The 26,845-nt window shown below is 49.0% G+C and overlaps 1 protein-coding gene across 1 annotated transcript in view; it reads right to left on the reverse strand.

Moving 5' to 3' along the window:
• Positions 1-26,845, reverse strand: part of PPP2R2C (protein phosphatase 2, regulatory subunit B, gamma) — a 109,882-nt gene that overhangs the window by 20,365 nt on the left and 62,672 nt on the right. Inside the window, exons 2-5 of the mRNA XM_006877310.1 lie at positions 13,816-13,913; positions 12,292-12,457; positions 5,964-6,076; positions 4,750-4,927 (exon numbers count right to left, since the gene is read on the reverse strand). Of these exons, the coding sequence (XP_006877372.1) occupies positions 4,750-4,927; positions 5,964-6,076; positions 12,292-12,457; positions 13,816-13,913 (555 nt within the window). The remainder of the gene's footprint in view (positions 1-4,749; positions 4,928-5,963; positions 6,077-12,291; positions 12,458-13,815; positions 13,914-26,845) is intronic.

The raw sequence follows: 26,845 nt of genomic DNA on the forward strand, positions 1-26,845 counted from the left end.
ACACACACGGGGGCACCATGAGTGGGATTTATGAAAAATCACCCACTGAGAACCCTATGGGGCACAGTTCTCCTCTGACACACACGGGGGCATCATAATTTGGGCTCAACTAATGGCAGCTGGCTTGGTGGACACAGGACACTGGTAAGCCAACCTCAGTGTCCACAGCATCTGAACTGGCCAGTTTGTGGCCACCAGTCAGGTGTGACCATTTAAGCTAGGATTTGCATGACGTAAAGTTAAATCAGATTTAGAATCCCAACTCCCAGCCACCCAGCGACATTTTAGGTGGTCAGTAGGGACACCTGAGTAGTGGCTACCGTGTCATAGAATGAACACATTTTTCTCTGCATAGAGAGGGCTGTGGGGCGCGCCCAGGACAGTCGTGCCCAGGGCTTCCTTTTGACTGCATTCATCTTTGGATTCCCACCAACTAAGGACTTGTGATGCTTTTTTATTTTCACTGATGGTGGTGAAGTCAAACTCCCCTTTAAAATCACATGTGTCAAACAATTTGACTTAAAGAAAATTAATAAAAATTAGGAAAAAATGGGAAAGTAAAAGGTTGGAAGGCATGCCGAAGTTTCATTGGTTGGTCGTGGGCTTTATGTATGATGGCGACAGGAGACATCGCTCAGGAAGGTGTCCATACTGAACTGTATCCCTCATCCCATCTCCTCCATCACCACCGCTTCACATGCACCCCCAAATCTCCCACACATGCCCATCTCTCACACACACAGCCCGATCTCTCCCACACACACTGGTCCCACCTGCATACCTCCTGCTTCAGCCATCAGCCACCGTCTCTCCCGCACACCCATACTCCTCCCATAGCACAGCTGGTATGGAGATTACACGTTGGAACCCCAAATTGGTGATTTGTATGTGAATCCCACTTTGGCACTTTCTGGTCTATGACCCAGTGTCCTCACCTCCAGATCTGTGTAGTTCGTAGCCCACAGGGTTGTGGTATGACACACGTGTGTGAAATGCCTCACCGTACGTATGATTCCACCACTCATCTCTTAGTGTGTCATAGCGTGGCAACATGCATGTTGCTGTGATGCTGGAGACTCTACCATGGTCACCCATGGTGAACTTCCAGACCAAGACAGACTAGGAAGAAGGAGAGACGGACCACTTCTGACAGTTTAGTCACTGAAAACCTTATGAAGAGCAGTGGAACACAATCAGACAGCACAGGAATACTGACACATTAGGAAAGCACCAGAATGCTGTCACCTATAGTGCCAGATGATGAGCCCCTCAGGTTGGCAGGCACTCAAAATGCAACTGGGGAAGAGCTGTCTGCTCAAAGTACAGTTGACCGTGATGACACGAATGGAGAAAAGCCTTCAGGACCTTCATTTGCTGATGGGGCACACCTCAAAATGAAGAGAAACAGCTGTAAACATTCATTAATAATCGGAACATGGAATGTGTGAAGTATGAATCTAGGAAAATTGGAAATTGTCAAAAATGAAATGGAACACATAAACATTGATATCCTAGGCATTAGTGAGCTGAAATGGACTGGTATTGGCCATTTTGAATCTGACAACCACATGGTTTACTATGCAGGGAATGACAAATTAAAGAGGAATGGTGTTGCATTCATTGTCGGAAAGAACAGATCCAGATCAGTCATGAGGTACAATGCTGTAAGTGATAGGATAGTATCCATGCGCCTACAGGGAAGCCCAGTTAATACCACTATTATTCAAATTATGCACCAACCACTAAAGCCAGTGAGGATGACATTGAGGAATTCTACCAATTTCTTCAATCTGAAATTGATCAAACATGCAATCAAGATGTATTGATCATTACTGGCAATTGAAATACAAAGGTTGGAAACAAAGAGGAAGGATCAGTCATAGGAAAATATGGTCTTGGTGATAGAAATGATGCTGGAGATTGTATAATAGAAATTTGCAAGACCAATGACATCTTCATTGCAAATACCTTTTTTAAACAACATAAAAGACAACTATACACATGGACCTCACCAGATGAGAGTACACAGAAATCAAACTGAGTACATCTATGGAAAAGAGATGGTGGAAAAGCTCCATATCATCAGCCAAAACAAGGCCAGGGGCAGACTGTGGAACAGAATCACAATTGCTCATATGCAAGTTCAAGATGAAGCTGAAGAAAATTCAAACAAGTCCACAAAAGCCCAAATTTGACTCTGAACATATCACACCTGAATTTACAGATTACCTCAAGAAAGAACACATTTGATGTATTAGACACTAATGACCGAAGACCAGAAGAGTTGGGGATGACATCAAGAACATCACATAGGAAGAAAGCAAAAGGTCATTAAAAAGCCAAGAAAGAAAGAAAAGACCAAAATGGATGTCAGAAGAGACTCTGAAACTTGCTCTCTTGTGTAGAGATGCTAACACAAATGGAAGACATGAGGAATTAGAAGAGCTGAACAAAAAAATTTTAAAGCCAGCTAAAGAAGACAAAGTCAAATATTATAATGAAATGTGCAAAGACCTGGAAGTAGAAAACCCAAAGGGAAGAACACGCTCAGCATTTCTCAAGTTGAAAAAATTCAAGCCTCAATTTGCAATATTGAAGGATTCTATGTGGGTTAATGCACCAGACTGCAAAGCCAGTTGAACTGCAAGGTCGGTGGTTCAAGCTCACCAGCTGCTCCTCGGAAATCTTTTACCAGGTCACTATGGGTCAGAACTGACTCAATGGCACTTCACAACAACACGAGCAAAATATTGAATGCGGCAGAAAGCATCAAAAGAAGATGGAAGGAATACACAGTCACTGCACCCAAAAGAAATGGACAATGTCCAGCCAATGGTCCTGAAGGAAGAAGTCCAAAGTGCACTGAAGGCATTGGCAAAGAACAAGGCTCTGAGAATTGATGGACTACAAATAGAAAAATTTCAACAAACTGATGCAGCACTGGAGGCACTCACTCATCTATGCCAAGCAATTTGGAAGACAGCTACCTGGCCAACTGACTGGATGAGATTCACATTTGTGTCCATTCCAAAGAAAGCGGAAATCATAAAACAATATCATTAATATCATATGCAAGTAAAAATGTCGCTAAAGATAATTAAAGAAGGTTATAACAGTACATTGACAGGGAACTGCCAAAGGTTTAAGTCAGATTCAGCAAGAACGTGGAACAAGGGATACAGTTGCTGACATCTGGCTGATAGCAAGAATGCCAAACAGATGCTTACCTGTGCTCTATTGACTATGCAACTGTGTGGATCCTGACAAGTTATGGACAACATTATGAATATTCCGGAACACTTAATTGTGTTCCTGTACAGAGACCAAGAGGTAGTTGTTTGAACAGAACAAGGGAACACTGAATAGTTTAAAATTAGGAAAGTGTGCACCAGGGTTGTATTCTTTCATCATACTTATTCAACCTGTATGCTGAGCAAACAATCTGAGAAACTGGATTATATGAAGAAAGTGTGGCATTGGGATTGGAGGAAGACTCATTAACAACCTGCGAAATGCAGATGATACAACCTTGCTTGCTGAAAGTAAAGAGGACTTAAAATACTTACTGATGAAGATCAAAGAGCACAGCCTTCAGTATGGATTGCATCTCAATGTCAAGAAAACAAAATTCCTCACCACTGGACCAATAAACAACATCATATAAATGGAAAAATTCAAGTTGTCAAAGACTTCATTTTGCTTAGATCAACCATCAACACTCACGGAAGCAGCAGTCGAGAAATCAAATGACGTATTGCATTAGGCAAATCTGCTGCACAGGAACTGTTTAAAGTGTTGAAGAGTAAAGATGTCAGCTTGAGGACTAAGGTGCACCTGACCCCAGCTATGGTATTTTCAATAACCTCATAAGGATGGTGAATAAGGAAGACTATAGAAGAATTGAAGCATTTGAGTTCTGGTGTTGGAGAATATTGAAAGTACTATGGGCTGCTCATAGAACCAACAGATCTGTGTTGGAAGAAGTGCAGCCAGAGTGCTCCTTGGAGGCCAGGAGGGCCAAACTTCATCTCTGGTACTTGGGACATATTGTCAGTAGGGACCAGCCCCTGGAGAAGGGCATCATGCTGGGTAAAGTGGAGGGTCAGTGAAGAAGAGGAAGACCCTCAAGGAGATGGGTTGGCACAGCGGCAGCAGTGGTGGGCTGCAGTGTTACAGAACGTGTGAGGGTGGGCTGCCGGACCAGGCAGTATTTGCTCTGTTTTGTGTCAGGTAGCTACGTTTCAGAACGGACTCAATGGTACCTAACAACAAGAAGTATAAGTATTCCTATGATTCCTCGTACAAACTACCCTTCAAAACTGCCTATTGGATCCTCCCAGTCCGTGCTGAGACCACCCTGAGCCCCTCTCGGCATCTACATTGTATTCTCAGCAGAAGCTGAGGGCGGCACTCAACTTGGTTCCTCAGAATACGAGGCTCCCTGGGCCCCCAGTGCCCTATTCAGCTGGGCGCTCACCCCAGGGTGTCACCCTGAGTCTGGAGGGACCCCAGGTGTCACTCCAGTGGGACCCCATGTGGGCTCTGAGCCCTGGGCAGGACCCCAATAATGAGTAGCCAGCACAGTGCTCTCTGACGCAGGGTCCCTCCTCCAGTGCACTGACCGTGGGGACGGTCCAGCTAAGACACAGCCAGCAGCTCAGCATGTGATTCCCTCCGTGGGGCAGCCAGTGGGCCTCCCTGGGGAGGTGACCCCGCACCCCCCACCTTCCAGGTAACTGGGAAGGATACTGAAGCTGCGGTCGGTGATGGCCAGGTGCCACAGGTTGATACGCAGGTCGTCTGCCGACATGTAGGTCTCACAGTCGCTGTTGACGGAGATGGAGTTGATGTGGTAGGTGTGACCATTGGCAAAGACCCTCCGAGGGCTGACCTCCACCATCAGGTCCATGGGCTTCAACACTGGCACCTGCCACAGGACACAGGACGGGGGACAGTTAGAGCAGGGACTGTGCAAAGCTGCGGGGGACAGGTACACCTGCCTGGTGGGAAGGGCACCCAAGGTCTGCCTCCTAAATGGGACAAGGCGCCAATGGCCACAGCAGAGTCTCTGGGGTGGCTGCCCAGGCAGGGGCCACGCTCCTGGCCCACCTGTGGTCAGTGGACAGTACAAGGTCAGCAGTTCAACCCCGTCTAGCCAGCTCCACAGGAGAAAGATGAAGCTGTCTGATCCCATAAAAATACAGTCTCAGAAACCCTGTGTGGGGTCATGATGAATTGGAAATCCACTCCATGTAAATGGGTTTGGTCTTTCAGTTTTAGAGAGGTGAAAGCTATGGGATTTTTTTCCTAAATTTTATTTTGCTAGAAGGATGACTAGGCGTCCACCAGATGGACAAGGTGCAGAAAGGTCCCCCTGGGCTCCACAGGTAGTGTCCCTCAGTTCCCCCCTTTGTGTGGGACTTGCTCTCCACCGTCACTTTAAAACCCGGTGCCATTGAATTGATTCCAACTCTTGGCTAACCGTGTGCAGGCGAACAGAACTGTCCAAAGAGTCTCCTGGGCCGGCGTCTTTGTGCGGTGGTTCCATACAGTAAGCAGAGGACTGAGAACCACCAGGTTGGCATTTCGAGCACATCAGTCACTCAGAGGGAGAAGAGGGAAGCCTTCTGTTTCCTCAGAAACCCTCTACTAAGAGTCAGAACTGACTTGACGGTACTTAATACCAACAACATCAAGACCTTTTTCCTGGGGAGCACTGGGGAGTAGCCTGTTAATTACAAACTGTTGGCATCACCCCAGCTCCTGGAAAGCACTTCTTCACAAGATCCCCCGTGCCCCTCCACATCTTGTTGGTGAGAAAACCCGGGCAGGCAGGAGAGAAGTGTCTGTGGCCATCCATCCTGTAAGCAGCCCGTCAGAACCTGAACTTGGCTCCTGGTAAAAACCTCCAAGGCCACCAAGTCCCCAAATGTTCAGTGTGCCTCCTGCTTGTTCCTGCTTACCTGTAGAGACGTCACTGTGCATAGGTCCTTGAGTCTCCCTTCTTCATCTTTTAGGTTGTATCCTTCGGGTCTTTTATCTCGCTCGGTAATCTTCCATAATTTGATAGTTTTATCTTTAAAAACACAGCAAAGTAAAACAAGACACATAGAATGTAGTATCCACTTCAATCAGCAAAATAAAGACCCAGACACCCCCCAACAGTCAAAGCATCAGCCTGGTCCTGGACAGGTCGGCTCTTCCCCATTTTAATCACCATGTGCCCCAATGCACCCTGGGGTGGTGCTATAGGGTGAGCATTCGACTGCCAGCCTTAAGGTCCACAGCTTCAACCAACCAGTCCGTCCTTGGAAACCCTGTACTGGGTCGCTGTGAGTCGGAACTGACTTGACAGCATGTCACAACACTGTTGTTAGGTACTGTGGAGTCAGGTCTCACTCAAAGTGACGTGTGCACAACAGAAGGAAACAGTGCCCGGCCATCCACCAGCCTCACAATCGCTGCGATGGGTGAGCCCATTGCTGCTGCCACTGTGCCAATCCATCTCACTGGGGTCTTCCTCTTTTTTACTGACCCTCCACTTTACTAAGTATAACGTACTTCTCTAGGGTCTGGTCCCTCCTGACAATATGTCCGAAACAAGAGAGACGAAGTCTGCCCATCCTGGCCTCCAAGGAGCACTCTGGCTGCACTTCTTCCAACACAGAGCTGTTGGTTCTTCAGGCAGCCCATGATATTTTCAATATTCTCTACCACCACAACTCAAATGCATGAGTTCGTCTCTATTCATTGTCCACATTCCACATGTGTATGAGGCTACTGGAAACACCTTGGTTTGGACCAGGCACACCTTAATTCTCAAACTGACACATTTGCTCCTGAACCCTTTAAAGAGGTCTTGTGCAGCAGATTTACCCATTGCAATACACCATTTGATTTCTTGACTGCTGCTTCCGTGAGTGTTGATATACTGAATCCAAGCAAAATTAAGTCTTTGACAAATTAAATCTTTTCTCCATTTATCATAAGGTTATTTACTGGTCCAGTGGTGAGTATTTTCATTTCTTTACATACAGGTAAAACCCATACTGAAGGCTGTGGTCTTTGATCTTCATCAGTAGGTATTTTAAGTCCTCTTCGCTTTCAACCAGCAAGGTTGTATCATCAGCATATCACAGGTTGCTAATGAGTCTTCCTCCAGTCTTGATGCCATGTTTTTCATATAACAGCTTCTCAGATTATTTGCTCAGCATACAGAATTAATAAATATGATGAAAGAATACAACCCTGGCAAACACCATTCCTGATTTTAAACCATTGTCCCCTTGTTCTGTTTGAATGATTGCCTCTTGGTCCATGTGCAGGTTCCTTATGAGTACAATTAAGTGTTCCAGAATTCCCATTCTCTGCAATGTTGTCTATAGCTTGTCATGGTCCACACAAGTCGACAGCCTTTTCATGGTCAATAAAGTACAGGTATTCTTTGCTGCTGCTAAGATCCACCTGGTGTCAACAATTATATCCTTCATTCCACGCCCTCTTCTGAATCAGACCTAAACCTCCATCAGTTCCCAGTCAATGTACCTGTTGCAGCTACTTTTTTATTTTCTTTAGCAAAACTTTACTTGCATGTGATACTAACAATATGGTCTGATGATTTCTGCATTCCATTGGTTTATCTCTCCTTGAAATGGGCATAAATATGGATCTCTTCCAATCAGTTGTTCAGGTAACTGTCTTCCAAAATGTTGGCATAGATGAGTGAGTGCCTCCAGTGCTACATCAGTTTGTTGGAAGATTTCAATTTGTATTCCATCAGTTCCAAGAGCCTTGTTTTTTGCCAATGTCTTCAGTGCACCTTGGACTTCTTCCTTCAGAATCATTGGCTCTTGATCATCTGCTACGTCTTCAGATGGAGTCTTAGTGAGATGCTGCAGGATAAGCACTCAACAGAAAGGTTGGTTTGAACCTCAAGATTGGCAGTTCAAACTCACCAGTTGCTCCGTGGAAACCTTGTGGAGGGTTGCTGTGAGTCGGAACTGACTCAACAGCACTTACAACAACAACAGCCTCTTAAAATGGTTGAACACCAACCATTTATTTATGGTACAATAACTCTGTGTAGTCCTTCCATCTTTTTTCATTTGTTTGTTTTGCGATACTTTCTGTATCGGTCAATATTTTGTCTGTGGTGGTGTGTGTTGTTGTTGTTGTCAGGTGCCATCGAGTCAGAACCGACTCATAGCAACCCCATGCACAGCAGAACGAAACAATGTCCGATCCTGGGCCAACCTCACTACCGCTGTCACACTTGAGTCCATCAATGATGCCACCTGACCAATCCATCTCATTAGAGGTCTTCCTTTTTTTTCTCTGGTGGTGTGTAGAATCCTTCAATATTGAAAGTTGAGGCTTGAATTTTTTCTTCAGTTCTCTCAACTTCAGTTTCCTTGATGAGAAATTCTGACTGTGTTCTTCCCTTTTGGTTTTCTACTTCCAGGTCTTTGCACATTTCATTATATTACTTGATTTTTTTTAAAAAAAATTTTTTATTCTCGAGCTATCCTTTGAAATTTTCTTCCAGCTCTTTTAATTCCTCATTTCTTCCATTTGCTTTAGCAGCTCTGCAGTAGAGAACAAGTTTCAGAGTCTCTTCTGACATCCATTTTGGTCTTTTCCTTCTTTCTTGTCTTCTTTGTGACCTTTTGCTTTCTTTCTGTGTGATGTTCTTGATGTCATCCCACAACTCTTCTGGTCTTTTGCCATCAGTATCTAATGAAGCAAATCTGTTCCTGTGATGATCTCTAACTTCAGATGGCATATGTGAAAGGTCATATTTTGGCTCTCATGATCTTGTTTTAATTTCTTCAGCTTCAGTCCGAACTTGCATATGAGCAATTGATGGTGTGTTCCACAGTCTGCCCCTGGCCTTGGTTGGACTGATGATACAGAGCTTTTCCATTGTCTCTTTCCATTGCTGTTGTTGTTGCTAAGTGAACTTGAACCGCCAACCTTGCAGTTCAAAGTGACCTTGCAGTCCAGTGCATTACCCCATAGTACCACACCAGGATTCCATCTCTTTCCACATATGTGGTCACCTGATTTCCGTGTATTCCACCTGGTGAGGTCCATGTGCATAGTCATCTTTTATGTTTTTTTAAAAAGGCATTTGCAACTAATAAGTCATTGATCTTACAAAATTCTATCACGCAGTCTCCACCATCGCTTTCCGGTCACCACGACCAGATAATCCTACAACTGATCCTTCCTCTTTGTTTCCAACATTTGCATTCCAATCACCAGTAATGATTAATACATCTTGATGGCATGTTTGATTAATTTCACACTGAAGAAGTTGGTAGAATTCTTCAATTTTATCCTCACTGGCTTTAGTGGTTGGTGTGGAAACTTGAATAATAGTGGTATTAACTGGTCTTCCTTGTAGACATATGGGTATTATCCTATCACAGACACCATTATACTTCAAGATAGATCTTGAAGTATCCTTTTTGATGATGAATGTGACACCATTCCTCCCCAATTTGTCATTCCCGGCATAGTAAACCATGTGACTGTCAGATTCAAAATGGCCAATGCCAGTCCATTTCCACTCACGAATGCCTATGATATCGATTTATATTCATTCCATTTCATTTTTGGCAACTTCCAAGTTTTTTAGATTCATACATCATAGCTTCCAGGTTCTGATTATTAATAAACATTCACAGCTTTTTCTCCTCATTTTGAGTTGTGCCTCATCAGCAAATGAAGGTCCTGAAGGCTTTACAGTATTCATGTCATAACGGTCAGCTCTACTTTGAGGAGGCAGCTCTTCCCTAGTCGTATTCTGATGCCTTTCAGCCTAAGGGGCTTATCTTCTAGCACTATATCTGATAATATTCTGGTGCTATCTGACAGTGTTCTACTACTATTCATAAGGCTGAAAGCTCAGAAATAGTCTGTCTCTCCTTCTTCCTCAGTTGTCTTATTCTGGAAACTCAGCTGAAGCCTGTCCACCATGGATGGCCCTGTTGTTGCTGTTGGTAAGTGCCTTCAAGTTGGTTCCGACTTATAACGACCCTATACAGGGCTTCCAAGGAGTGGCTGGTGGATTTGAACCACCCACCCTGTCGTCCAACCCAAGCTTCCAGTTGAGCGCTTCTCCTGGAGCATGATATCAGGACCCCTGCTGACATTTAAAATACCGCTGGCAGAGCTCCCAGCATCACAGCAACCGGAAGCCACCACAGTGAGACGAGCTGACACGTGAGTGTATGTGCACACACCTGATGTGGCACTGCAGGAGAAGCACAGGATTGCTAACTGAAGGTCGGAGGTTCCAACACACCAGGCGCTTCTGGGAAACTCCATACAGTGTTGCTAGGAGTCTGAGCCAACTAGATGGCACTTAGCAATAATAACCAAGGCCGTGGAGAGATTGTCCTCACTCTTCGTTATTGATTCCTAAAGGGGGGTTCCTGGGCCAAAGGGTACACCATTTTCAGAGGACCCCTGGTTGTGCTGTGGGTTCAGTGGTGGGTGGAGAACTGAAAGGTCCGCTCCTTAGGAGAAAGATGAGGCTGTCTGCTTCTGGAAGTGTCTAGAGCCTTGGAATCCCAATGTTGTTGTCATTGTGAAGTGCCATCGAGTCGGTTCTGACACATAGTGAGCCTGTATAGGGTTTCCGAGGAGCAGCTGGTGAGCTGAACCACCAACCCTGGAACCCTATAGAACAGATCTATTCTTACCTCTAGGGTCGCTATGAGTTCCAACCAACTCGACGTCAGTGTGGCTTTTGTTTTGTTATTTATCTCTAAACTGATTTCCAGAAAGACTGTACCAAGTTAGTTCCCTACTTTTTAAGAACCCTTCAATGGCAGACAGAAGAGAATAACCTCTTTGCTATTTTTAACGGAGCGGAAGCCCACCTTCTTAGTTCAACTCTCCAGATTCTCACTTCTCTGGCATCCTGCCACACAGAACCCACCCTGTGCAGGAGAAGGAGGAAGGGAACTGGTCTCAACCAAGCACACGATGGGCACCCAAGAGCACACAGTTAGATCCAAACGTAATGGACGTCAACGTAGAGTCGAACGTCAGCCATGATGCATGTTTCTGCACCATCTGCCCTGTAGCTCTCATGAGAACTAGCCTCCAGTCTGGGAGACCCGGGGCCCAGCGGTGGGGGTTTGGGACCAGTGTCCACTCTGTGTACTGAGTTGCTCTCCTTAGCAATATGAAGCTCCTCCCTCCCCTAGGAAAAGTCTTCACAGCGATATCTATGATGGAGAAGCAGCCTCATGTCCACCCGGAAAACGGCAGCAGGAGTCCTGGCAGATTCGCTCAGTGAGCTGCACAGACCCTGCAAAGTGTTGATGCTCACAGCACACTCATAGATGAGGTGAGAAATGGCACTCCAGAGCAAGCTGCTACCACACACACACACACACATGTTCCTGTGTGCACACGGGAACACATACAAACATCACACACACACATGCACATGCTGTTCTATGTGTGCACATATGCACAGATGTGTGCGGACACTTCACATGTGAACACATATAGGCATGTCACACATATGCACACGTGTGTACACATACATGCATGTATATGCGTACATGCATAAATGTACATGCATGTGTGTGGACACAAGCACATAACATGAATGTGTACCTGGGCACATGAGCTAGTGTGCGTGTGTGTGCATTAAAGCATGTAGCTGCACACTTACCCACATGAACATGCATGTGTGTCCACACAGGCTATATACACACATCTGTGCTTGCACTGCATGGATGTCATGCACCTGCACCAGAACACATAGACACAAGAACATGCATTGTGCACATAGTCGACACGTGTGCACACACATGCAGGCATGGCATGGGTTGCCTAAACACACATGTGCATATATGCAGCCGTGCAGTAGCACACAAACATCATACACACTGTACATGAACATACACATGTTCACAAAATTCTGACAAATACACACATGTATTATGCATTACACTTACATGTATAACACGTGTGCACCTAGAAATGTGCATGTGCACATGTGTGTATACACAGACACACCACACACAAGCACTGCATATGCACCATATATACATATGTGGAGCCCTGGTGTGGCACTGTAGGACCAGCAGTGGACTGTTAACTGCAAGGTCGGCAGTTCAAACCTACCAGCTGCTTCTGGGAAACCCTATACAAAGTTGCTATGTGTAGGAACCAACTCGATGGCATTTCACAATAACAGCACACATGTGCATACATACCAAGTCCATACACACATACATGCACACACACCCAACAAAGACTCCTCACCATTGGTGGAGAGGAGGGAGTGGGCGGCGTTCTGCTGCGGGAGCCATTTGATCTTGTTGATTTTCTCCTCTATCTCCAGACTCTTGAGGTAGTCAAACTCGGGCTCGTGGCTCTGGAAAGTGCTGTAAACATCATACTCGCCCTGGCTGTGGGGCGCGTGTTTACTCTGCAGGAAATCCCAGAGATGGGGGGGAAACTGCTGTAAACATCATACTCGCCCTGGCTGTGGGGCGCGTGTTTACTCTGCAGGAAATCCCAGAGATGGGGGGGAAACTGCTGTAAACATCATACTCGCCCTGGCTGTGGGGCGCGTGTTTACTCTGCAGGAAATCCTGGAGATGGGGGTGAGCGGGGCGGCTCATGGTTAAATCCACAGGGACCTGAGCGTCAGGGTGACCGGCACCCAGTGGACGGGTGCCCCTCCCAGGCCAGAGGCTACTGGGGACTCCAGCCCACGACAGCCACGTGCTGACTCAGAGCCACACATCACTTGCTGTATCAACACCTAGACTGTCACCGTTTATAGATGGGAGAGGCTCAAGACAGGACCTGCCTGGGGCTAAGTGTCCATCTGCTAAGTGGTCACTCCCCCCACAGAGGTCTGTGAGATGCTGCACGATGGCCCTGACCTCCCCGCCTTCCTGCCCCCACATTTCAGACTGTGCCCGAATGTTTGAGGACCAAATGCTCCAACCACAAGGGGCCTAAATGGCGAGGCGGTCAAGTCCACTCCTCGTCCCCGGGAGATGACACACTTTCATTTGGACAATACAAAATCACAATGCCCGGGACCCAAATGAAGACACGGACCCAGCGTGACTTCAAGTCTTCTTTTAACTTTGAACTAGCATGAGCTTTTACACTGAGAAGCTGTCCTGCCCCTGCGGGCCCTTAAAGACCCTCAATATTTTTGCCTAGATTCACTGTGTCTCCTAGGAGTCCGGTTATGATACAAGGTTCCACAGGACCAGAGTTCAGGGGGAAAATGAAGAAGCTGCTATCTGCCCACGGAAACGTGTTCTGGACTTTACGGTAGGGAGGGTTGGGCTGGCATCCCTGGACCCGCAGCAGTGGGCCTGGAGTGCTGTCTTGTCTCTGAGCTAGGCAGCTCTCAATCCTGGCTCCTAACCTGCAGCACCTGACGGAAGGGGTGGGGCTAAACCAGCCAGCCCACTGGAAGTTCAGGGTCTGGAGAGGAGCGGAGAGGAGACTGGGCAGCCCCTCCTTGCCCTCACCCCCCACCCTCCTGTTTCTTCTCACTTCCTTCCTCCCTTCCCAGGTCCACACTGATTCGCCCCACACCCCTCACCCAGGTCTCCCTGGGCGGGTTCAGGGCTGACCCCAACCTGCAGTGGGATTAAGTTGGCTCTCAGAGCATCCTGGCCTGATCCCTGCTCCAGTTTCCAGGCAGCCCAGCAAACATCAACAGTCTGCGGCGTGGGAGGCTTTCCCATACTCCTTCCACCACGAAAGGCAGTGGGCAGTGCCCCCCAGGATCAAAGCCCCGCCCCCAAACCCACACACCTCAGGCTCTCGCTGGAAGATGACCACACGGCCACCCTTGTCGCCCGTGGCCAGCAGCTCCCCCGTGTGGTTGAACTCGACCGTGGAAATGATGTCAGCTGTAGGGAAGAAAGGCGGGGTCACATGAGGACCCAACACTTAGGGCCCCACACGACTGTCCCACTTCCAGGAGCCCCACCCTTAGGTGTCCCCTAGGAGGCCGAGCATTCTCAGTCCAGATCCCACCCCCACAAGCTGCAGGGGAGACCACCATGCCCCCCAATCTCTCCTTCAGGAGGCCGTGGGGTGCTCTCACCTGGGAAGCCAGCCCCATCCAGTGATGCCAGGCCAGGACCCTGGAGAGAGACCCCTCCTCTCCCCACTCCTCCCCAGGCCTACAGCCTCCAGGTGCCCAGTGTGACACCGTGCATGGAGTGGGTGCTAGCCCCCTCCTCACCTCCCTGACACTCAGAATTAAGGGACCTGCTGTTGGGACACACAGGGTCCCAGGGATGGCAGAGTTGTTCTCATGGGTGGGGGTGGGAAACGCCCAGAGATTCCAGCTAGTGGATCCTGAAGGGGTGAGGGTGCTCTAGATAGAGGTGGGGGCAGCAAAGGCCAGAGACAGTCCAGGTCCCGTATCTCCCTGCTGTGAGGAGACCCTTGTAAGAGGAGAAGAGACACAGACAGAGAGAAATGCCGACTGACGGCAGAGACACAGTCGGAGTGATATGCCCACCAGCCAAGGAACGCCGGCACCAGGAGGTGAGAAAGGTTCCCCCAGAATGCTGCCCACACCCTGCTTTCGGACTCCAGCCCCCAGAAATGCACGAGGACACGCTTCTATTGTTACAGCCCCTCACCCCACCCCCAGTTTGGAACCTTGACATGGTGGCCCTGGGACACTGGTCCATTCCCAGGGCACTCGGCGGGCGCTGAAGGACAGAGCTCAGAGAGGACACACTTTTACTGGTACAGCCCCCGCCCCACCCCCACTGTGGACGCTTTATTAGGATCTCTCTTTTTCTTTGACGACTTCCCGAAGAAAGGAGCTCTGGTAGCGTAGTGGTTACGAATCGCGCTACTAATCTGACGGTCAGCAGTTCAAAATCACCAGCCGTTCCATGGGAGAAAGATGAGGCTTTCTGCTCCCGTAAAGATTTACAGCCTCGGAAACCCTGTACAGGGTCGCTATGAGTCGGAACCGACTCCACGCACATAACAACTTCCCAAAGAAAGCAGAAACCTTACGATCTTTCTTTTTTCCTTTCCCAAAATAAGAATGTGTGCCTTAGAAATTGGAACTGGCCAACCAGGTAAGGGAAAAAATTGTGTGGTCAAATTGTGTAGACAATTGGGTGAGACACAGCCTTAAGACTCGCATCAGGGATTAAAAACCCAGGGGTCAGGTGCCGCCTCCAGGAAGGCCCCCCTCAGTCAGCTCCAGGACACTCTGGGTGCACCTGGCATGCGTGTCTCCCACCCTGCTTCCTGATCCTAAACCCCACACGTCCTCAAGGAGTCCAGGAGCCTCCCATGGGACCGCCCCAACCCCTGGAGACTCACAGAGAAGACCACCCATTTCTAAGCCTCAGTTTTCCTGTTTGGGAGAAATAAATGGCTACCGACATTCCTGAAGCATCAGGGGAGAGGTGACTGTGGGCCCAGGCCTGGGTTAGAGGGCACGCGGGCTAGCCTGGGTCAGAGGGCACGCGGGCTAGCCTGGGTCAGAGGGCACGCGGGCTAGCCTGGATCAGAGGGCACGCGGGCTAGCCTGGGTCAGAGGGCACGTGGGCTAGCCTGGGTCAGAGGGCATGCAGGCTAGCCTGGGTTAGAGGGGAGAGCCGAAACCTGGGGGGGGGAGGGGGGCAGTGGGCATAGTCTGGACTGGAGTGGTGGGTAGGAGTGAAGGTAGACTGGACCAGAGGGGTGGCAGGTATGGTGAACTTGCCCTGCAGAAGCAGTCCATTGCAGCTCATCAGTGACCAGGGGCCAGTGACCTGCCCTGTGGGACATGAAGCCATACGCTGATGCTTATTTTCAATCTGATTTCATCAGTAACGTTTCAAAAGGGCTAGCCGGGATTTTCCACATGAAAATCCACATTTCCAGGGCTTTTGTCCATGGGAAATTCTAGAACACTGCTCCATGAGCCAGGTCAGTGACCTTCCCAGCAGACACCCAATTCTACCTGAGCCGGGCTTTAGCTCAAGTTTCCATGATTTCCAGCAAGCCCTACCCACAACCTGCCCAACCTGTTCTCCTGACAGCCAGGGGCTGGCTAGACCCAAGGCTGCAGCGCAAACTGAACCCGGGCCCCTGCTCACATCCTGTCTCAGCCCCCAGGACACTGTATCCTCCTTCCCACTCCACCACCAACCCACTTCTCATCACCTCAAACCGAGTTTCTAGGTCTGCCCCTGGACCCCTGCGCCCTCCGTATCCCCAAAGGTCAAGCCTCCCCTGGGCCTCCCTGAGGCCGTACCTAAGACCTCTAACAGGGTCCAAAGGCCTGTGAGACCAGCAACCCTGAAGCAGACCCCGCATCAGTGCCCCTGCCCTGGGCTGGGTGGCCCCCGTCTCAGGACGTCTGTCAGCCTGGAAAAGCCTTCATGATCACTGGGGAAGGATGTGCCCAGGCTGGCCCTGAGTCCAGGGAGATGGAAGAGACACACATGCTGACCAGAGAGGCCAGGCAAACCCAGGCATACTTGAGTCTGCCTCACTGCACACCCAGATAAACCATGTTCACAGGGGTACCCTGCAGGGCTCAAGGGGGAAGTGATACCCCAGACTCCTGCTCTCTGCCTGGCTCGTCCACCCTAAGCTGTGGCCTCAAAATGCAGACACCTTCCCCCTAGAGACCTGCTCCCCCTTTTGGAGTGTATTCCCATGAGTCAATCCTCACTTCCCACAAGTCCACCCAGCATTCTCCATGAGCCTACGTCCCATGAGAAAGTCTGTTGCCCGTTCAAACAGAAACCTGCACCCCAATTGTTACAGCAACTTAGTCTATAAAGAACTGCCCCTAACTGGAAATGACCTTGAACTCCCCCACAGGTGAAAGGATGAACACACTGATCTTCCCATTACTATGGAGGATGATGGAAAGAGATGAGAAAGGCACAGACGAACCTTACATACACGTTGCTAAGTGAGAGAAAAGGATTTAATTTTACTTGGATCCACAATCAACATCCATGGAAGTCGTTGTGGTTGTTAAGTGCTGTCAAGTCATAATGATCCTGTCTAGGGTTTCTGAGGTGTGACTGGTGAGTTTGAACCACCAACCTTGTGGTTCAAACTGACCTTGTGGTCCTGAGCTCATCCTACAGTGAGCACCACACCAGGACTCCCCCATGCAATTTTACCCAATTCAACAGGCACACTGCATTGGGAAAATCTGCTGAAAAAGACCCCGTTACAGTCTTAAAGAGTAAAAATGTCACTTTGAGGACTAAGGTGTGCCTGACCCAAGTCATGGTATTTTCAATCACCACATATGTATTCGGAGTCTTGGTGTGGCGCTGAGGGTTAATGCGTCAGACTGCAAAGCCATTTGAACTGCAAGGTCAGCAGTTCAAGCTCACTAGCCACTCCTCAGAAACCCTATACACGGTCGCTATGGGTCAGAACCGACTCAACGGCACTTCACAACAACAACAACAACAACATATGTATTAGAGTCCGGGTGTGGTGCTGTGGGCTAATGCATCAGACTGCAAAGTCATTTGAACTGCAAGGTCGGTGGTTCAAGTTCACAAGCTGCTCCTTGGAAACCCTATACAGGGTCGCTATGGGTCAGAATCGACTCGACAGTACTTCACAACAACAACATACGTATTCAGAAGCTGGATAATGAATAAAGATCGGAGAAGAGCTGATGTATTTGGATTATGGTGTTGTCAAAGAATGCTAAATATATCATGGACTGGCGGAAGAACACAGAAATCGGTGTCAGAAGAATTGCAGCCGGAATGCTCTTTAGAAGTGAGGCTGGTGAGACTTTGTTTCTCGTGTTTGGGACATGTTATCAGGAGGGACCATCATGCTTGGTAAAGTGGAGGGGTCAGCGGAATAGAGGAAGACCTCCAACAGGATGGAACGAAACGGGGGCGGAACAATGGGCTGTAACAGAGAGCTGGTGAGGACGAACACACGATGGGGCAGTATTTCTGTTGTGTACCAGGTGGCAATGAGTCAGAACCGACTCAAGGACATCTAACGAGTGAAAGAAGCTAGTTTGCAAAGAGGACATAGTGTATGATTCCAGCTACAGAACATTCTGGAAAAGGAGAAACCGGGGCTCCGGGGGAAGGGAAACAGATGAGCTGGGGGATCAGAGGACATTTCCAGGGCAATGAAACAATTCTGAAGACACATCGTTGTGGGCATGCAATATTTGGACAGGACTGAGCTCTAAGATGAACTGTGGATTTCAGTTAATAACAATGTATCAATATCACTTCATCAATCATAACTAATGTAACACATGAATATTAACGATGATATACACTGCAGGATTTACACCCTCGGAAACCCTGTACAGGGTCGCTATGGGTCGGACCCGACTCGATGGCACTTAACAACAACAACAATACACTGCAGGAAAAGGGATCCTATGGGAAGTCTGTACTGTGTGCAAAGTTTCTGTAGAAGCTGCTCTGAAAAATACAGCGTACTTTCTGGGAAAGCGTTGTCCTCACGCACCCCTAGAACGTAGCCTGCTCTGAATGTTTCCAAGCACTTTCCTTGTCTCCAGGCCATCTCCCCTGGCAGAGTAGAAACAGGACTGCGGAGGGCAAGAGTCCCTGTCCTTGTGAGTCTCAGCCGCACCCCAAATCCTGAAGGCTGCCTACACACGCCAGACATGCTGAATCTGCATACTCCATGCTTTGGAGGCTAGCTCCTCATCTGCATAAGCCTCTGGGGCAACGTAAAAGACAGAAGGTGGTCTGGAAGCAGGATGATGGGCTGGACACAGGCACCATCACATCATTAAACAGAGGAGACAACAGAAAACAAGGAACACACCTCTCAGCTCTGTAGGAGCGAGTCAGTGCCACAGAGCATGGGGGGGGGCAGTGGGGTCAGTGATAACTCGGCCCCTGATCCCAGGGACCCACGGGCCACCGGGACAGAGACTGAGGTCCAGGACTTATCCTACAGTACCACACCAGGATGCCAGGGTTCCTTCTTCTTGTTGTTAAGTGCCATCGAGTCGGTTCTGACTCACAGCAACCCTGCAATAGGACTTCCAAGGAGCAGCCGATGAGTTTGAACCACCCACCTTGCGGTTCAAACTGACCTTAAGGTCTAGTGATTATCCTAAAGTGCCACATTAGGACGCCAGGGTTCCTTGCTGTTGTTAAGTGCCATCGAGTCGGTTCTAATTCACAGCAACGCTGTATAGGCTTTCCAAGGAGCAGCCGATGAGTTTGAACCACCCACCTTGCGGTTCAAACCGACCTTGAGATTGAGTGTTTAACCTACAGCTGTCCACACCAGGACTCCAGGGCTCTTAGGGTGTTTGAAATAGAATAGCATTTCCTCCTCTTTCTACTTTTACGTCTTCTGGATTTTCTGTACTGAATGTGTATTGTTTCTGTGATAGAAAAATAATGCTGTTAAACAAAACTCCAATGTGATTGGTGCCACCCAGAGCGAGGACTACCCACAAATGATGAGCTGTTGCCACAGCAACGGGCAATCGCCTCCTGGGGGCGGGGGAGGGATTTACGGCTCCTGGGGCCTTTTCACATCCTCTGACTTGGTCAGCCCTCAAGCCAGTCAGGAGAGAGACTTCCTGTCAGTCTGGCAGTGGGGGAGATGGGGCACTCCACACGCCCACCAGGCAAGGCCCTGGCCAACAATTCGAGGGCGAGACAGCAGTCCGGGGTTGGAGTCTGGCCCAACACCAAGTGTGTGGCCTTGGGAGCTCACCTCAGTGCTGGATCACCAGAAACATGTGATGAAACATTTGGGGTCACGTGGGTGGGAGGACTTGGGACAAGGCAGAGCAACTGTGAGGACAGAGGGCTTCTGCGAGCTGGTGGGCAGCAAGCCAGGCTCCTCCTCAGCTCTGCCTCCTTGGAATCTTCAGGGGCCACTGTGGGAGTGGGGGTCCTGGGGAGGCACTGCAGGATTAGCACTGGATTGCTAGCACAAGGTCAGAGGTTCAAACCCACCAGCAGCTCCTCGGAAACCTTATACAGGGTTGCTTTGAGTTGCAACCAACTCAATGGCACTTAACACTGACAACAACTCCATATATATAAACATATTTATACACAGAGACAGAGATCCCTGGTGTAAGTTGTGAGATAAGTGCTGAACTGCTAACCTCAAGGTTGCCAGTTCAAATCAACCAGTCGCTCCTTGGAAATCCTATACAGGGCCGGTTTGAGTCAGAAACAACTTAATAACAAAACTACAATGTTGTTGCTGTTAAGTGCCGTCTAGTCAGTTTTAGATAATATATAGGGAGAGAACCCTGGTGTGGCACTATAGGATAAGCAATGGACCACAAGGTCAGTTTGAACCACAGGGTCAGCAGTTCAAACCCTCTACAAGGTCGATGTGGGTCGGAACCAACTTGACGGCACTTAACAATGACAGTGTGCAAGTGTGAAAGACACAGTTGTAGGCCAGAGCTTGGCGGGCAGGCTCGGGCTCCTGACCACCAGCCCCTCCAGCCCCATCCTGCAGCAGGTCAGTGCCACCGTGTGGCCCGGCCCATCATCATGACCATTGGTACATTTGAGTCCCTTGTTGCAGTTCCTGACCAACCCATGTCATGATTGAGGGTCTTCCTCATTTTTGTTGACCCTTTACTGTCTATCTGACAGAACTTCATGGGATCCATTTGCTGACCCTTTATTCTATCAGACAACTTGCTTGTGTGATCTGTAGGACTTTTGCTGGCCAGTTTTCAGAATGAGGTCACCAAGCCTATTGTTGTTCTCAGAGGGACAGTATGCCCTGAGGATAGCAGAGTGACTCGTACTGAAGTCACTCTCTCGTGAAAACTTCAACAATGACTCCCCAAAACGTCTCACAGCACCTGGCCCGTGGTCAAATGCAGCCAGACATTGTAGGGGGTCAGAAGTTGGAAGAACAGAACAGCAACTGAGTGACTTAAGTGCCGTCGAGTCAGTTCTGACCCACATGGACCTTGTAGAGGGTTTCCGAGGAGCGGCTGGTGGGTTTGAACCACCGACCTTGTGGTTCACAGTCCAGTGCTGATCCTACAGACCAGACCACGCCAGGGCTCCAGAATATATGTCACGGTCTGTGTCATGTGACCTCTAAAACTCAGACAGGAAACACCAGTTCTCTCCGACTTGAACATCAGAGAGTGAGGGCATGAATCCTGGGAAGGAGGGACCCCAGAGGGGATTCCCTACTGTGACCCATAAATTCTGCCCAAGTCTTTGACCAAACCACTTCTGAGCTACAAAAGGAAGACGGAAGCAAAGCAGAATAGAAGGGGGAGTGGGGGGCTGCTATCACAGTCAACATGAAGATCCCCGAGGGCCCAGGAACAAACCCCGCAAAGAGCGTGTGCCCTGAATGTGTCCTTCAAGCTCCCTAAACTGTGATAGGAAATAGTTATGTTCCTAAAGCCACCAACTGTGACCGTTCTACTGCACCAATATTAAGGAACCAAGATGATACCTATGTTCAAGGACATACAGAAAAGCTTGCTATACTGAATGAATAAAAACAAGACATCTTAAAATAGAAATGAAAACCATATATATATATATTTTTTTTAAGTACTATTCAAAGCAAATACTCTTGAATGACGATGATGCACGCAGGGGATTATAATCATTGCAGTGATACGAAATGTGATAGGATGAATGTAAAACCGAGGTTCTCCCACGAAAACTATCACTCAATCCACAATAAAAAGTTTTGTTTCTTTAAAGTATTTTTCAGTCATAAGAAGTGATTTTTTTTAGCTAAGAAAGTTTGGTATTGGAGGCAACAGTGCAGACACAGTTTAGGACTCAACTGTTAGCTGCCCAGTCCTAACTTTCTGAAAACTCTTCTTCCAACAATCCACAGCTTCCTGGAAAAGGAACCCAGTAGGAGAAACAAATGAGGGTCCAGGCCTTCTCCTTAGCTATCCACACCAGCCTAGAACCCCGAGTCCCTCCTTCCAGAACTAGTTGGCTTAGCTCCCGATGTGCAGGGTGGGCTAGGGCTGGGAGGTGACGGTGGAGGGCATGCCTTTCACGTCTTCCCTTCTCTGGGTCAACAGAAGGATGAGGGTCATGACGTACTTGGAGCAACACAGAATTGCAGACCTGTGAGCAACTGCTCCGAGCGATCTGTTTGCCCGTCTCCTGTGGACACTACCGAGGAAGGCAGGAACTGACGTAGTCACGGAAGATGGCAGAGACAAATGTGACCTCCAGTGAAGAGAAGTCAGTGAGACCCGACTTCGCCGGGGAAACAGGGCTCCAGTTAACACCAGGAACCAAATGGTTCAGGCTGGTGCCAACTGGAATGGACTGGTGGGAATGGATTCATGGTGTGTAAACGAAGTTCACTGCGGTCATTCTAAGGCTAACAGCTTGGTGGTGAAACGGTATATCTGAGGTGACTGTAAACGGTACCGCTGCTGAACAACACTGTCCGTTACAATTCGGAAGACCCTTGAAGACGGAATGCTAAGTGAAAGAAATCAGACTGAAAATGTGGTTTATTAAGTGGTTCTTTTTCTATCATTGCTCAGAATAGGCAAAGACATAAAGCAGATTAGTGGTCACTAGGGAGGGGGCCAAGGAGCTCTGGTAGCATAGTGGTTATGAGTTGGGCTGCTAACCTCATGGTCAGCAGTTCAAAACTACCAGCTGTTCTGCGGGAGAAAGATGAGGCTTTCTGTTCCCATAAAGATTTACAGCCTCGGAAACCCTGTGCAGGGTCGCTATGGGTCAGAACTGACACCACGGCACATCACCACCACCAGGGAGGGGTCCACCCCTTGTCTGTCAGTTTGTCCCAACTTGTTGCTATCTTAAAATGTTCCTTAGAGTCGAAGTTTTCTAGAAAAATGGAGTAGTTAATCTTACAGTCCAGAAACAGAGGACCCTAGGACCATCAAGGAAGAAGAGCACAAGCGGAATGGGGGACCTTATCCAGAGAGGGAGACAGAGATGGGGACATGGAGAGAGGGAGCAGCTGAGGACTCTAGACTCATGGAAAGAGAGGGACTGAGAGATGGAGGTCAGGAGGCAGACTTGCAGAATGTGCCCTTTGGTGGTGTAAATTATTATATATGCCTAAATGGGGTTTTGTTTTGTTTTTTAAAGAGTTAAAATGAATAGAGAGAAATACTGTTAACTGATGGTACATGTGGGGGTTATAATCATTGTTATGAAACAAGGTGTATGATTTGTTGAATGTAAAACTGATGATCTGCCCTGTAAACTTTCACTCAATTCACAATAAAAACTTAAAAAACAAAACAACAAAAGACAAAAATAAACAACAACTAAACAGAATGCTCCTTAGAAGCCAGGATGACAAGACTTTATCTCTTGTACTTCAGACATGTTGTCAGGAGAGCTCAATCTCTGGAGAAGGACATCATGCTAAGTAAAGTGGAGGGTCAGAGAAAGAGGGAGCCCTCCAACAAGACGGATGGGCACCATGGCGGCAGCGATGAGCTCAGGCATAAAACCAATTGTGAGGCTGGTGTAGGACCCGGCAGTGTTTCATTGTGTTGTGTGTAGGGTTCTTGTGAGTCAGAACCGACTCAATGACACCTAACAACAGCAATAGTGGAAAAGTGTGAAGTGCTGTCCAGTCAGTTCTGACCCATAGCGACCCCGTGATAGGGTTCCCAAAGAGGGGCTGGTGACTTCGAACCACCGATTTTGTGATTCAAACTGACCTTGTGGTCCAGAGATTTATCCCACAGTATCACACTCCATGGAAGGGGAACAGAGTGAGGATTAAATGGGTACTAGATGCTTTTTTGGGGTAGTGAACATTTTGAAATGAAAGAGATGTGATAGTTGAACAACATTTTGAATCCACTAAACACCACTGAACCGTGCACCGTGAAACAGTTAATGGTATACTACGTGAAATCCTTCAATACTGCAACTCGAGGCTTGAATCTTCCCTTCAGTTCTTCCAGTTTGAGGAATGCTGAGCGTGTTAACACCTTCCCTTTGGCTTTTCTAGCTCCAGATCTGTTCAAGTCTTTGATGTCATCACTTCTTCCCACCCTGGACCCAGCTCTGTGGGGTAATGATGTCTTTCTGCTCAGGGGGCAACCAGACATGCCCTTGTGGTGAGTGTGCTGGCTTGGCCATGGGGGACAGATGGCTGGAGACTGGGGGGGCAGCTGTGGACTGGCCTGTGGTCAGAAGCCTGGCTGAGTGCTGCATCTCCCAGGGCCAGGCTGGCATCTGTTCAGGACACAGGGCTTTTGTGCAGCCCTCTGGACACGTCCCACACTCAGACCCTGCAGGCTCTCAACAGGCTGCACCTCCAGGAAGCCCCACAGATGACGTTTCCCGTGGCCCTACAGGTTGATGGGACAGATCCCGGCCAGAAGGTGTGCTCTGGGGAGTGAGGCGACTGATGGCAGCCTGTCCCCTCGTGGGGTTCTCTAAGCCTCCGTTTCTGACCTTGGGAGTGGAGATGGTGGTGTCAGCCGGAGTGGTGGGGAGGGTTCAGTGAGGCAGACTGTCCACGGAGATCAGCAGGTTATCACCATCCTCATCATCACTGTTTGTACAAAGAAAACCTCAAGGCTGGATGGTGAAGGAGCGGGAGAGTGAGAATTAATACATGAGAGGGAGAAAGATGGGAGAGTAAGACAGAGACAGACACACACAGAGAGACGCAGAGAGGGAGAATTAATACGTGAGAGGGAGAAAGAGAGAGCTGGGGGAGTCAGAGAGAGAGACACACATACAGACAGACAGATACAGAGAGAGAGGCAGAGACAGACAAAAAGAGAGAGAGACATAGATAAAGAGGCAGAGAGACAGAAAGTTAGAGAGAAACAGAGTCAGAGACAGAGAGGGAGGGACACCAGGCTGACCGTGGTGGCTGGCCAGGCCAGCTGCCATCTGGGGTCCTGGAGGCCCAAGCTCTGTGAAAGCTGTGAGCGGGTGAGCAAGACTCAGCTCAAGTCTGGTTCTGTCAGCATGGGTATCAGACCCACCCCCAGCCTGGGTTTGCTCTGGTGGGTGGAAGGGAATCCACCACTAGGGCCTGCTTCCGAGCAAAACTTCAGTGCTGGGAACTCCTGAGGACTCAGCTCTGTGGGCCCCAGAACTGGGCCCAGCTTTGGGGTACCACCAGATGCCCTGTGAGACCCTCGCTCCTGACCTCTCATCTGAGCTGCCCGGCATGGGTGGGAGGGGGCGAGGATGGACAGGAGCCGAGGAGACAGATTGGAGCCACAGTGTCCAGCTCCAGCGGCCCCCTCCCCATCCATCTGCCCCTGTGGAGGAACACCTGCTCCTGAGACTTCGCCAGAGCCCCCCCACCTGCAGGCTCTGCTCTGGGAGGGGCTTCGGGCTGAGTTACCAGACTGACACCCCCATTGTCTAAGAAGGGTGGCCAGTGTCTCATTTCTTCCCCACCCATCTGTGCCAGCTCTAGCCACAGGCCTTCTGCCCCACAACGTCCACTCCTCACCAGGCCTGGGTGTCAGACCACAGCTGTAGGCCTTTGGCTCTGCCTCACGGGTCCACAGCTTAGAGGGAGCTGATGGGGAAACCAAGGCATTCATTTCCGCCCAGGCGTGAGGGACAGTGCAGACCTATGGTCAAGATACCTGGTTCACACCTGGTTCACACCTGGTGAACGTGTTGGTGCTCAGAACACAAGCCCTCACACTCACAGGAACCCACAGAGGTTGCGTGGAGGGCAGGGTGCCTGGACGGCCCTTGTGGCAGGTGGTGGGTGGAGAGGTGCTGGGCAGAGGCCTAGGGCCTGGGTCACCAGTGAGGCATGGTGGGGTGGGCTTGGGGAGGCTGGGAGGTCGTCTATCCGGAGCAGCAGTGGAGGGACGAGCATCGCAGCCTTGAGAAGGTCAGCAGGTCAGTGGTACTGACAGCCCAGTCAGACTTGGGCTCACCTGCTGCGTACACCTCACTAGTAAAGACCAGTTACTAGAAAGGCACGTCATGTTTGGAGGTGTGGGAATGAGAATCTTTTCTCAAAGTTATTACAATCCCGTTTAGCGCATTCAGGTGACCTTTCTTTTACCTTTTGCTACCTCCTGAAGTGAGTAGGGACTTTATGACCTTTCTTTTATTTTTCTACTACTTGCTGATGTGAGTAAGAAGAATGCATGCCTTAGAAATTTGAATTAGCCAGGTAAGGGAAAAGACAGTGTGGTAGAAGCCCTAGCCAATGCGGTGAGACACAGCCTTGAGACTTGCGTCAGGGATAAAACCAGACTGGACTGCCCACTCGGTGTGCTCACTGCCCTGTTCCTGTTACAGCTACGCACACGCACACGCGCACACACACGCACCCTTCTGCAGAAGTAAATTTTGCTTTGCCGAGGTAATTTAGTCTCACCGAGTGTCTTTTTGTGTGACATCGGGATTCATTTCTAACAGAGGGTCAGTGAAAACCAGGAACACTGTCAATGAGACAGATGGACACACTTGGCACAACAATGGACCAACAACAGAGAAGATGGCCCACGGCAGACAGGACAGCATTTTGTTCTGAGACACACGAGGTAATCATGGGTCAGACAGCAACACTGAGAGGCGAAATGTGTGACCACTGCCCAGCGGTTTCTCTTAGAATTGGCTCTACAGGCAGACTTGCCTGTCTGCACACCAACCAGCTCTAGGACATCCCTGCAATGGCTCAGCTCAGCCCCTCAGGGGAGTGGACATAGACCCACAGGACAGTCAGAACCAAACACACAGACACACGAGCAGAAGAGGAAAGGAGCAAAATGGGAGGATTCCATTTACCACAAAAGGAAGAAATGGATAGAATACCTAGAAAGCTGTTTCAGTCTATTCACAGGGTAGTCTGAGGGCGGAGACTG

This window comes from Chrysochloris asiatica, unplaced genomic scaffold (assembly GCF_000296735.1).
Source record: "Chrysochloris asiatica unplaced genomic scaffold, ChrAsi1.0 scaffold00472, whole genome shotgun sequence".
NCBI classification, from domain to species: Eukaryota; Metazoa; Chordata; class Mammalia; order Afrosoricida; family Chrysochloridae; genus Chrysochloris; species Chrysochloris asiatica.